Below are 13,250 nucleotides of genomic sequence, written 5' to 3'. Positions count from 1 at the left end.
ACCACTTAACAAGCAGTTCTAGACAGCATGGAGGTTTTAATACTCACATGTGATTTTAAACTCACAGCTAGGAGTGAGCTGCAAAGTTTGGATCATGATGTAAAAACCCTTCCAACAGCCAGTTAATCCCTAAGGAAAAAGCACCTGTTGGTGTGTGCCTGTGTTAGCCATTCTTAGCTACAAAGTCAAAGTTCTCTGTGAATATTTGTATTTTCTACTCTTCTGCTTGGATATTTCCTTTAGGCCTGGGGCTCCAGAGGCAAAGTGTGGTTCAGTGGGTGCCTGTCATTCTCCTCCTTGCTTAGAAAATAGAAATACCTGGGTTTCACACAAATGTTGAATTATCCAGGTCAGTGAAACTCAAGATTGTGCTGGTGATCAGGCACTGCCTGCCCCATAGAAATTAATTCTTGGGATGTTCTTTAAGTGTTCCCAGTGTAGAAGTCAAAGAAGCTCTTTGTAATCTGTGAGTGTAGAAAATGCTCAATCATTTTAATAATTGGGTATTTCCACAGCAGAATTAGATCTCTAACAACAACGATAATTAAAACAGGACTAATGACAATAATGATAATAAATATAATAATAAACATATTAAACCCCAAATACAACAAACCCACCCCAAAACCTCACGCATTATTTCCCCTACCACCATTCCCTTTAACATCAGCCTTGCTTTTGCTTTCCTTACAGCTGCTAAATAGATTATTCATGAGGTCTCTCACCACCACTAAACCATCCCTCTCATTGTTGCCAGCCCCTCATTGGTGTCACACAGATTTTCAGCGTCTGCCCATATCTGATTATCTGTGGAAACAACCTTTCAATGAGCCTTTTTACCGAGTCATTTCGCCGGGGAGCTTTGAGGGACTAATTTTAGTTTCATGACAATAACAGTAAGGTCAAGTTGTATTTCTGTGCTGCTTTTCACCCAGGCAGGCATTCCAGAGGGGCAGATGTGGGACAGAGTGGTTGTCACTGTTGTCACCACGGAGTGGCCACGTCCGGCTCTCCACGGCCCCCAGCTGAGTTGGGATGGAGCTCAGGAGAACTGGGAATTGTTCCTGGAAAATGAGATGTTCTCAGGTTGTTTTTTTTTTTTTTTTTTTGGTTTTTTTTTTTTTTTTTTTTTTTTTTAACGTGTTTTTATAACTTAACCAGTTGTGGAATATTTGGGGTAAAGCTGAGAGGAGCCCCGCAGGGGAGAAGGGGTTCAGTGGGGACAATCTAGAAAGTTCTGTGGAATAATCAAAACTGAGTCCCAGCTGTTGGATTTTCCCTATATCCCTGGAATAAACCCAACCTGTGGAGAAGATCAACTCCCTCACCTGTGGGGCTCAGCCTGGAGAAAAGGAGGCTCAAGGGGGACCTGTTTCTCCCCAGTTCCCTGACAGGAGGGTGCAGCCAGGTGGGGTCAGGCTCTGCTCCAGGGAACAGCGACAGGAGCAGAGGGAGCAGCCTCAGGCTGGGCCAGGGGAGGTTCAGCTTGGACATCAGCGGGAATTTCTCCATGGAAAGGGAGCTCAGGCCTTGGCAGGGGCTGCCCAGGGAGGTACTGGTGTCACAATCCCTGGAGGTGTCCAAGGAACACCTGGAGGTGACACTCAGTGGCCTGAGTTGGTGACGAGGTGGGATCAGTCACAGCTTGGACTTGATGATCCTGGAGGTCTTTTCCAGCCTCAGCGATTCTGGGATTCTGTGAAATCCACCAGGCAGTGCACAAAAAAAGGGCCAGGTTTGGGCACAGCTTGGATTTTCCCCGGCTGTTAATCAACGCTGGGTACAATTTGTTGAACTCAGCACTGGGATGTGCTGAGGAACCCAACGTTCCCACGTCTGCCTGGCTGGGATTCAGCTCCACAGATGCCACCTGCAATCTCTGGTATCAGACTATCGTGACCTGAAATTGTTGTTTCATTGTCATTTCGTGCCTGTTGACAGTCCCTGGTCATTTACCACACATTTACCTGTCTTTTGATGATTCCTCTTGAAATATGAGGTCAGCCAGGGGAAGGATCAGCTTCACTGTTAATTAAAATTTAATCAGAACTGCCCTGGTTGTCCCATAGAATAAATTAAATTAACACTGTCCAGTGGTAAGGTATCTTTATACTTTACTTCTATCCTCTGGAAATTTTCACAGGTTGTGCTCCAATAAACCAGTTTTGCTCTTCGACTCAGTTGGAAATCCTGTTCCTTAAGTGCAAAAGAGGCTAATCATAGAGCAGAAAATAATTTGACTTGCTAATACTGGGTGAGAAAACATTTACTGCAACCACAAATATTTTCAGGATGATGGAGTATCTCATGTTCATGAAAGCTTGGTTCTGGTGACATGTTTGAGTAGGGAGGGCTGCAATTTCTAGCAGAGGAAACCCATAGCAGCAGGCAGCTCCCTGTTCTCCTTTCAAAAACTGGAGCAAAAAAATGTTGGCAGAGGAATCAAAATCCTCCTCTTTAGTCGAGTCTGCCACCAGGTTTCTTAGGCATGAACTCCGGAAAATCTTTATTAGGCATTAAAAAAAAAAAAAAAAAAAAAAAAAAAAGAAATAGAGGGGGAGATGTGTCTTGCAGACAGAAGGTGCATTCTGAGGTTAGCAAGGAGATGAATTATAAATACCTCAAGTCGAGCCGTGCTTTTCCAGCTATTCTTCCCTGATGGTTCCTAGCTGGGAGCCAGTGAAACGTGTCATTTTGGTGGGGTGCTGCTCCCCCCTGGTGACATCAGTGCTCAGGCATTGACTGTGCCCCGCGGGAGCGCCCACAAAGTGGCGGTTGTTGGGTTTGTTATCGTGGTGGGAGCTGCTGAGCACGCCCTGCTGCCTCGTGGAGACAGGGCAAATCTGCTCCCAAAATACTCCAGCTACTTCTGTTGGGTGACAAATGGTGTTTTTCTTTTCTCCCGTTCATGTTTTGCTCCCCCACCACCACCGTTCTTTGCTTTTTGGTTGAGAAAGCTCCGTTTTCATTACATGGATGGCCTTGCTTAGAAATTGATTCCCCATGGAAAAAACCCCAAACGTTGTTGCCCTCTGTGTGTCCAGGGCTTTCATTTGAGGGCAAGGGGGAATTGGCATCAAGCTGACAGAGAGTAGGGCTGGATTAGAGACTCGCAAGGAATTCTTCCCTGGGAGGGTGGTGAGGCCCTGGCACAGGGTGCCTGGAGAAGCTGTGATCCCTGGAAGTGTCCAAGGCCAGGATGGGGTTTGGAGCACCCTGGGATAGTGGAAGGTGTCCCTGCCCATGGCAGGGCGAGGAGCTGGATGGTTTTAAGGTCCCTTCCAGCCTGAACCACTCCAGGATTCAGTGATTACAAAGCAGTGATGCTGTTACACCTGCAGGGCTCACAGCCACAGCAGGAACCCCAAACACCAGGCAAACACTTCCTGCCAAACTTGGATTTTACCCTAATTTATTTCTGGTTTTTAAAATTTTTTCCCCCTTTTACTGAGCCAGTTAAAGCAAGAAGTGGCTAAAGAGAACCTCAACCACCTCTTCTGTGTTTTCTTGCCTCTTTCCAAAACTGAAGTGCAAACAGCAGAGGACCCCTGATCCCACAGAACACACCAGGCGGCAGTGAGCCTCACCCACCCTTCTGCAGCACCCCATGGTGATCAGTGCCCTTACCTCAGCTCCACCCGAGTTCCTCGAGGGAGGTTTTTGTCCTTTAGAAGCGTGCGAGCTGGGCTTAGCCAAACTTTGTCCCAGGGAGAGATTAACCAATGTTCACGTGAGTATCTCAGTGTGTTTTGTTCTGCTGTTTCCCCTTTTAGGTGACAGCGAGATTGTAAATAATATGTACGAGACCGACCCCGATCTCCTTGCTGGAGAAAGCGCAGAGGAGGAAACTGAGGACAGTATAATGTCCCCCATCCCTGTGGGACCTCCGTCACCCTTCCCCACCAGTGAGGACTTCACTCCCAAGGAGGGCTCACCCTATGAAGCTCCCGTCTACATTCCTGATGACATTCCAATCCCACCAGATTTTGAACTCAGAGAATCTTCGATCCCAGGGGCAGGGCTAGGGATTTGGGCCAAAAAGAAGATTGAAGTTGGGGAAAGATTTGGACCCTATATGGCAGTACAGAGGAGCACATTAAAGGAAACAAACTTTGGATGGGAGGTAAGCGTGTGGAATGTGGGCACCACATTCCTTTGTCTTCTCTGCCAAGTGTTCGTGGAGCTGGACTGAGGCCTGGTGGCCTGGGGACAGAGGTGGTGACTTTGCTGATGCCGTGTTTCCCTGAGTAACTTCCCACCCCCATTACCCGAAGGATTTAAAAATCAGCAGAAATCCCTTTTAAGTTCACTTCTTGGGCCACAAAAACTGCCCGAGCACCCTTTTGGAAGTCTGTTTTTGAATGATGTCGGGTCACTTCATCAAGTGCTTGTCATTTCCAAATTGTGTTCGGGAGTTGTCGCGTGGAGGGAATGGGATTAATCGCATCATGTTTGGTGGTTGGGGGTGTTACCTTTGACTCCCAGCCCGTGTCAGCAGTGCAGGCATTATTAACTGGGCAGGGAAAAATAGCATGTACCCATTAACAGCCCCCGTGTTCTCGAGTTCTTGTGCTGCAGCAAAGATGGAGAAATGTGAAAGTCATTTTTCCCCAAGAGCTGAACAAAACCCAGCCTTCAGCAGAAAAAAAGCTCTGTCCCACATCTCCCATCTTATCTTTTCTCCCTGCTTTTCTGGGCTTGTCCCAGAAATCATCTTAGCCTCTTCTGCTGTTATATTCTTGATTAGAGAATATCTAGATCCATAATTGTCCTGGAATATTCATTAACAGTGAAGTGTATCCTGGGATTTCTGCTGTGTGCTCACAGTCCTATCCCAGTGGCCATTACCCAATATATAATTCCTTCTCTCTCCCCCAGTGCCCATCCCAACATTTCATCCCCTGCTGCCATGGGAGCTGCTGGCTCTTGTCCTGAGGAAGAGGCTGTGTCTGGGGCAGTGGGATAAGAGAGGTTTCCTGGCTGGATTTGCTGTAGGATGGGTGAAGCTTATCCCAAAAAGTGGGAGCTGAATTTCCCCTCATTTTTCCCTGGGTGAAGCAGTCACTTGCCCCGTTTTCTCCATCAGCCACTACTGGGATGAACTGGTTCACAAAATCCTGGAGGATTTGCAGGGTGGGAAGCAGCTGAGGGCTGGAACTGTAAGGCTTTCCCAGGAGAAGGCACCAGTGCAGTGACAGAACCCTGTTTTCTTAGAAACAGAGGTCAGAAAGGCCAAGCTGAAGCATTAACAGTTTTAATTTTCTCTGATTATATTTGCACTCTTGATTGTGAAGTCAAAAATCAGTGAGCAGTGAGACCCAGCGAAGCCCAGAGAAGCAGGACCAAATGTTTTTGTTTTGTTTACTTTTTCAATGTGTCTGAAGTGCAGGAAACAGCAAAAACCTCCTGCTTTAAGAACAAACTCAATTGTGTTTTGCTGCTCTGCAGTAGGAAGTGTCTGAAGAGCTAAAGTCAGAGTTTGGTTGAATGACTGAGTGGAGAGTTTCCTTTTCCTTCTATCCTAGTGCAGGGAAAAGAGGGTAATTCAGCTGAGTTTTGATCCCCTCTCTCCCCTCCAGTGACATTCCTGCTGCTGGCTTCTATTGTGAATATCATTGCAGAATATTTGATTGGTAGTACTGTATGAGCATCAAAAAGTGGGGGTTTTGGGGGGAAAAATCACTTTTATTTTACTGACAATACATGGTCTGGTTCAGGGGGGCTGTAGGTGTGAGGAGCTGAAGATTCCTGAGGAAGGTGTCCCTGAAAATAAGGATAATTTTCCTCTAGGAATATGCCATATTAATGATTTGTATGCTGCAATGTGAAAGATGAATCCTGTTTTTTTGGACCCAATTATTGGTAGGTGGCATTTGTTGTTTCAATTTATATTTTTGTTTGTTATTTTGTTTAAAGGCTGTTTTTTAGGAACAAAATGCAATCCTCATTGCCTGGCAGAAGTTGAACAGTGCAAACCTTTTTTTCTCTGACCTTGGCAAAACATTGTCCTTGTGTTTCATAATTCTGATAAAAGTTGCTATTTACACTCATGATTTTCAGAAAGGTTCCTCACATCCCCACTGCTCTGCGTGCTCTGATAGGAGCTGCATTTATCAATTCCCGTTGACTTTGTGATACTGTTTGTTTTTGTAGAGTAATTGAGCAAACTTTCCCTCTCTGGGCACTTCTCCCGTTCCAGCGGCGTTCCTTTGTCCCCTGCTGTGGCAGGGACATTTCACACCTCAAAGGAAGGGCTTTGTCCTCCCTCAGGTGTCCCCAAACCCACCCCAACCCTCTCTGCTTGTCCTCGCAGACACCTCTTGAATTTCCCCATTCCCCGGAGTGTTTAAGGACATTTCAGGGCTCTGTTTCCAGAAAGTGCCTTCAGAATTTCACTTGGGAGCAGCATCCATGAATCCCTTCATGTGCTGGACAGGAATTCATGGAATAAGCTCTGTCTGCTGGGTGTTGGTGTCTGAGCCCTTCCCTTGGGGTGGAAGGCTGGGAAAGCCCTGAGACGTTCCAGGCAGCTCTGCTGGATGGCAAATTGGGAAATGAAAACTTGGGATGTTCTAGGCAGCTCTGCCTGATGGCAAATTGGGAAATGGGAATTTGGGATGTTCTAGGCAGATCTGCTGGATGGCAAATTGGGAAATGAAAACTTGGGATGTTCTAGGCAGTTCTGCTGGATGGCAAATTGGGAAATGAAAACTTGGGATGTTCTAGGCAGCTCTGCCTGATGGCAAATTGGGAAATGAAAACTTGGGATGTTCTAGGCAGCTCTGCCTGATGGCAAATTGGGAAATGAGAACTTGGGATGTTCCAGTCAGCTCTGCTGGATGGCAAATTGGGAAATGAGAACTTGGGATGTTCCAGGCAGCTCTGCTGGATGGCAAATTGGGAAAGGAGAACTTGGGATGTTCCAGTCAGCTCTGCTGGATGGCAAATTGGGAAATGAGAACTTGGGATGTGTTTGCATCCTCTGCTCCTAAAATTGAGCAGGCAAGAAATAGGCAATGACTGAAAAAAAGGAAAAGGGAAGGAGTTTTTTGTCACCCAGTAACTTCTTGGCTTTTGCTTCCATGTGCTGTTTCTTTCAGTGGTGATAAATCCAACAAATCTGAGATTTGTAGGATCACAAGGAATGTTCCTTCTGCAGTTTAACATTGGTTTTTTGGCCAGTATTTCTCTGGAATTTGTAGTTTTGTCATGCAGTGACTTGTGGGTTGAATGCTGGTGTAAGACTTCCACACAACTCCTTGTTATGGCCAATTAGAATATATTCCATTTGAATTGCCTCTCATATTAGGAATTTACTTCAGGAATGATTCCTGTTCTTCCCACCCAACCTCTCTCTATTCATATTTCTCAATTCATTTCCTAACGATTATAGCCTAATCCCACTTCTGTGCACACCTCACTCCCCAAACTCTGAAAACCTGGCCTTTGTATTTGTTTGTTTGTTTTTAGGAGTCATCAGCTCCTTAATTTGAACAGTGCTTCTGCCTTTGGCACAAGAAGTTCTTGCCCTTCATCACAGGAAATTTGGTGTCAGGCTTTGACTAAACTGGGAGTTCACTGGAAGTGGAATTGGCTGCAAAGTGCTCATTCCTCAGCACCATCTCAGTTTTGTTAGAAAAAGCTGATTTTGTTGTCATACAGGACATGCTTGATAATTAATGTCTGTTCCTTCTGATTTCTGCATTAAAAAAAAATAAAATAAAACGACATTTTGGGGGTTGGAAAATGTCCTTTTGAGGGCTTTGGTGTGAGAATGGATCTTTCTCTTCTGCCTAAGGATTACCACTGCAGAAAGAGCTTTCTCTTTTCAAGTTCCAGTAAGGGCAGATTTGTGAAAATGAAAATGAAACAGAGCAGTGAATTGTACCTCGAACTCCTCAGGAAATTCAGTTTGTGTTTGGAGGCAGGGCCAGCCCTGTTTCCATCTGAACTCCTCACTCCAGACTTGCTGAAACTTCCAGCTTCACTCATTTATAGCCCACAAAATCCATGGGAATGCAGAATGCTGTGTTTTATCTGCCATACCTTGAAAAAAAAGCTGCGTAATTATCTTTATTATAGGTGTTTTTCCATTCAGGCAGAGAGGAGGGCTGGGTGCTGATGGTTTGAACACGTGCCCTGCCTTATCTGCAGCCCAGCCTCATATCTGGCCTCCTGCTTTGCTTTGTGGGATATGTTTTAAAAAATATTCTTTGAATTAAACCACACCTAGCATTCAAGGGCTTTTTTGGACACGGGATGGCAGCGAGTGATTCACTCTCATCTCATAAAAATAAATAAGATGTGTCAATCCTGGCCCCCAGCCCCTCCCAGGGATGATTCAGTGCAGGACCTGTTGGGTGCTTTCCCTCATTCCCTGACACTGCTGTGCTGATGGTGTCATTTCACCTTTTTTTTTTTTTTTTTTTTTGTTTTTTTTTTTTTGTGTGTGTGCCTTGAAAGACATCACCCCACCTAAAAGCCCTGTGATTATTGAGTGTGACCTGATTGCATTTCTCCTGCTCCCATTGCCCTCCTGCCCGCTGACACCGAGCACAGCACTGCCAGCACCCTGAATAAATCATGGCATTTCTGTGCTTTATGGCCTCTGGGACCCGAGGAAAATGAAAATAAAATAATTACATCATGATTTCGATCGCTTTGGATAAGTAATGGTATTTATCACAGCACTGTTAATTTTCCTAATTGAGAGAAGAATGGGAATCTCATCCCGGGGGGAGATTTAGCACCTGGATTGTAGGAGTCATGATTTTAGCTCAGCTTGCCTCACAGGATAAACACCACTGATAAATGCAGTTTGCTTTAATTTATATTTTAACTTCTATTTTAAGCGAGGTTATTTGCTGAAGCACAAAGACTTCTCTCAGCTGAAGTGTCAGCTCCTTAACATAGGAAAAAGAAATAAGTGTTTTCATTTCCTACCTGGGGGGGAAGATCGAGCCTGTCCCATGGAAGACAAATAACTGGGGAAAAAATAGGAGCCAGCAGCTGAGGGTGCAGCAGAGTTCTGGCTCCACATCTGGGCCAGGGGAAACTGCTGGCTTTTGAACCCACTTTAAAGTGTCACTGACTCACAGCAATCCAACCTCCTAATTCCTGCAAAATTTAAATTTTTAGCAGGGGGTCTATTTTATTTTCTCTGCTTTTCAGAAATACTTCCAAGTGCCAAGGGAAATTTACTTTATGTGACTGGCCTTAAATTCTGGGAGGAGAATTATATTGCATTTCCTTGAATGTAATGAATATTTTTTTAATTAAATATTAAAAATATCTTTTAAATATTAAAAATATCAGGCTGATTCCAGCCTGACAGGTCTGGAAATTGGAATCACTCAGAAAATGAAAGATTCTATGGGCTCATGAAGAGAACAGAATGCCAGAGCACCCTGGGACTGCCCTCAGTCGTTGCTAAAAGCATCCCCAGTTACAATTTTATACACATGGATATAAAACTGCAGAAAAACTTTGGCTTTGGACCAAAACTCAGAGCTTAAATGAAAAAAAAAATTAATATTAAGGAAGAAAAATAAGTCCCTGACCTCTAAATATTTTAAAGATTTCATTTTTATTCTATGAATTTTAATTATTTTAAAGATTGAAATTTTCCAATGAGATTTTTGAGCTGGAGGAGGTTGCTCAGCTTTGTACATGCTCAGTTCCATCCCCTTCCTAAGGAGCAGCTCTGGGAGAGCATCAACATCTTTATTTTCCCTGCAGGATCTGGGCTTTGTTCTGGTGTCAGGGGACCACCACGAGGAAGGGGAAGGGTCAGACCCAGGTGCTGGCAATTGTTGGGCTGTTTCCTATGCTTGGAATTAAAACCATGCCAGGAGGAACAAGGACTGCCTTGAGAGGAAGAAGCTGATGGAATCGCAGGACAAACCCCATTGTCTGCAGCTCCACCTTTTGGGGAGGTTTAATTTCATAATTTCGACCCTGGATAAAAGTGAAGAATGCACCTTTATGGCATCCAAGCGAAACAAGTGAAATTTGTCCCATTTTTTGACATTTCCCCAAATGCTTCGGTGCCAGGGTTAAGAGAGTAAAGCCTTTTTTAGGCCCAAGAATGCCAAGATAAGTTGCTCTATCTTAGGCATTGGCTAAAACATGGGTATATAAGGAATTAAGGGAAAGAAAGAAGAGACAGGGGAAGGGAATGACTAAGAATACCTCCTGATATTTCTCCTTTATTTCCATAAGGGGTAATAACTCATGAGCAATCCGGCAGAGGGCACTTTCTTTAAATAGAACATTCTGATTCACAAGCAGAAAAAGGAAATAAATATTTTCCTTTCGTCTTTGAGAGCCATCCCTGAATACCAGCTCCTGAAGCAATATTTTATCAGCCACGCATTCAAAAAGGAGAAAGAAAAAGAAAAATCCTGTGAACAGCTCAGTGGTGACCACAGTGGTTTGAAAAGTAGCTTTTTTTTCATTTGCAAAAGCCCTGCAGAAGTCAGGACACTGCTTCTTGTTCTGGAATTTTAACCTACAGAGAAATCCAACCTGGGTTTTGTCCTCTCCAGCTGCTGGAGCCTGGAACACAATGGGATTTTGTAAAGGAGATGATCAATAAGGGAAACCATAAATATACATGGGCTCTGAAGGAGGCAGCGCCCTGGGGACTCTCTCAGAGGCACTTTGGGAAGGTGGAGCAATGCAAAACAACTCATTTTGGGGTTTTCAGGCTGCTGCTACCAGGCACTCAGGAGGGTTTTGAGAATCAGCCTCATGCTCCTCACTGCTCAGAGATGTTCGTGTGGGACGGGGGCACTGAGGGCTCCAGGCTGAGGTCCTGGGATGTGGGCAGGGTCATCAAACCCTTCAGTAAACCCCATCTGAGCTCCTGGCCAACCCGAAAGCCTGAAAGTTCTAAATTACATCTCTTTACCTCAATCTGTGCGATGCAAGAAGTACCGACAGCGAATTTTCCCAAGTAAAATTTTAAAGAATTGGAAACTCATTCTCTGCATAATTTGGCACCGTCCTCTTCTTCCCATGGCAAATACGGAGCAGCACCACAGATCTGGAGTGCTGGTGAATATAGCAAAACTAACTTTGTTTGGGATTTAGGACTTCACACATTTTGGTAACTTCAGTTGCTTCTTTGGCTCTGGAAATGCCAGGGAATTTTGTTGTATTTAGGGATGGAAATGAAGGGTTGGGTGTATTGCTTTTTCTAGGAGAGGGACATGGGTGGACTTGGTTCTTCACTTGCTAACACAGCTCTTAATTATTCCCCCTTTCCTCTTTCTGTGTGTTCATTATTCCTCTTTTTGTGTGCTCATCATTCCTCTTTCCATGTGTTCCATCCCAGCAAACTGCTGGGGTCTGTGCAAAACGGGGCAGTCCCGGTACTGAGAGAGCTCAGCTTTGCAGAACAAGGGCTGCTTGTCCAGGGAAGGTGTGAGACTGAGTTTGAGTCATTTTTAGAAGCAGGAATGGAAGAATCACAGCTGCAGGAGGAGGGCCTGGGGTCAGGCAAGGTGGGGAATTGGCCCTTGGGATGGGAGGAGCATTTCCAGAGCATGGAGGTGTCTGTGGAAGAGTTATTCCCAGTCGTGACTCTCTTTCTCAAGTTGTCACTGAGGCCCCGCTGCTTTGTGAGGCATCCCTATAAAATCCCCACCTCGGCTGGGTTGTGCAGCTCCCCTGATTGCCTGGTACCTTCTGTCCTCAAAGCAAACAGACAATAAAATCATGGAATCCTAGGAAGGGTTGGAAGGGACCTTAAAGCTCATCTCATTCCACCCCTGCCATGGGCAGGGACAATTTCCACTGGCTCTGGGTGCTCCAAGCCCCATCCAGTCTGGCCTTGGACACTTCCAGGGATCCAGGGGCAGCCACAGCTTCTCTGGGCACCCTGTGCCAGGGCCTCAGCACCCTCACAGGGAGGAATTTTTTCCCTAATCTCTACTCTAACCCTACTCTGTCAGTTTGAAGCCATTCCCCCTTGTCCTGGCACTCCAGGCCTTTGTAAATAGTTTTTCTCCATCTTTTTGTTGGCTCCCTCCAGGGTGCTGGAAGGCCACAATTAAGTCACCTTCTGTTCTCCAGGCTGGACAATCCCAACTCTGTCCCAGCAGAGCTGCTCCATCCCTCTGATCATCCTGGAGCCTCCTCTGGACTCTCTGCAGCAGCTCCATGTCCATCCTCTGCTGATCCCAGGGCTGGGGGCAGGGGGGTCTCAGCTCCAGGCCTGAGTGGAGCTGGAATCAGGTTCCAGAGAGGTGACAGTGGGCTGTGACCCTTTGGGGTGTCTGCAGTGCTGGGGATGTGCAGGTTCCAGTGGGATGTGTCCATCAGGGAGACATCTCTCAGGGGTCTCTGTCAGAAGCACAGACTGGAGGGTCTCATCACAACTCACCATCATTTACTCTCTTTGCCCAGAAAGGCACAAAAAGTTATTGAAGAAAGTAGAGTTTTCCACTGAGGAATGTTCTCACCCAGTGTCCTGCTCCTGCACTCTCCTTGCTGGGGTTTATTTTGCCTGCTCTTGGCCACGTGTTGCTGGGGGAATAAATCCCTGCATGTCCTGGAGGCGATGCCTGCACCCTGAGCGCTGCAGCCCTGACCTTTGAGAGCCACCTCTGTGTCTGGTGTATTTTATCACCTGCCTGGTCCACGGTCAGCCCCTTCATGCCCATGTGGCACTGAGACCTTTCCCTCAGCACACACAAGAGGTTTTTCCTCCCTTTGGCTCTGCTCAGGCAGCCGTGTGCTCCTTCCCTTTGGGACAGCGCCCTGCTTTAATCGTACATCTCGTTGTGCCATCCCTGCTCCATCCTGTTCAAAAATACCTACACCTCACCCTTGTCCCCCACCTCCCTTTTCCCATTTAGATCTCCCTGAAGCCCATTCTCTCTTATCAGCGCAGTAATTTCGTGAGCAGAGCTTGGATTTCTGCCGTTTAGGCCCCGGCCATTGTCTGTCGCAGCTGCAGTCAAGATAAACCCTCACCCAGAACAAAGTTGGAATGACCTTTTACAAGCAGAATCTGCCTTGTTTCCCTCCAGACTAATTTATCAGCCTTCATTTCAGCCTAGTCTCTCAGCAGAGGCCTGAAAGAACATTACAGAGAGCATGAATGAACAGGGGGATTAAGATGCTTGGCTAGTCCCTCTTTTTCATCAGACACCTTCTGGATTTGCTGGGATGTAAGCTGTAAATGACCGTAAGTGCTGAACTGCCTTAAACTTGGAGCAAGGGGAAGGGAAGGGGGGGGAAGA

At 45.9% G+C, this 13,250-nt stretch overlaps 1 protein-coding gene across 1 annotated transcript in view; it reads left to right on the top strand.

The window, feature by feature from the left end:
• The first annotated feature begins 1,856 nt into the window (after nt 1-1,856).
• The window catches only part of PRDM16 (PR/SET domain 16), a 192,705-nt gene continuing 181,311 nt past the window's right edge, over nt 1,857-13,250 (top strand). Inside the window, exons 1-2 of the mRNA XM_053962963.1 lie at nt 1,857-1,882; nt 3,774-4,123. Coding sequence (XP_053818938.1) covers nt 1,864-1,882; nt 3,774-4,123 — 369 coding nt within the window. The 5' untranslated portion in view covers nt 1,857-1,863. The remainder of the gene's footprint in view (nt 1,883-3,773; nt 4,124-13,250) is intronic.

The sequence above is a fragment of the Vidua chalybeata genome, chromosome 22 (genome assembly GCF_026979565.1).
Source record: "Vidua chalybeata isolate OUT-0048 chromosome 22, bVidCha1 merged haplotype, whole genome shotgun sequence".
Lineage (NCBI taxonomy): Eukaryota > Metazoa > Chordata > Aves > Passeriformes > Viduidae > Vidua > Vidua chalybeata.
Note: the sequence above shows the minus strand (reverse complement) of the source record. Positions and strands in the feature narration are given on the sequence as shown.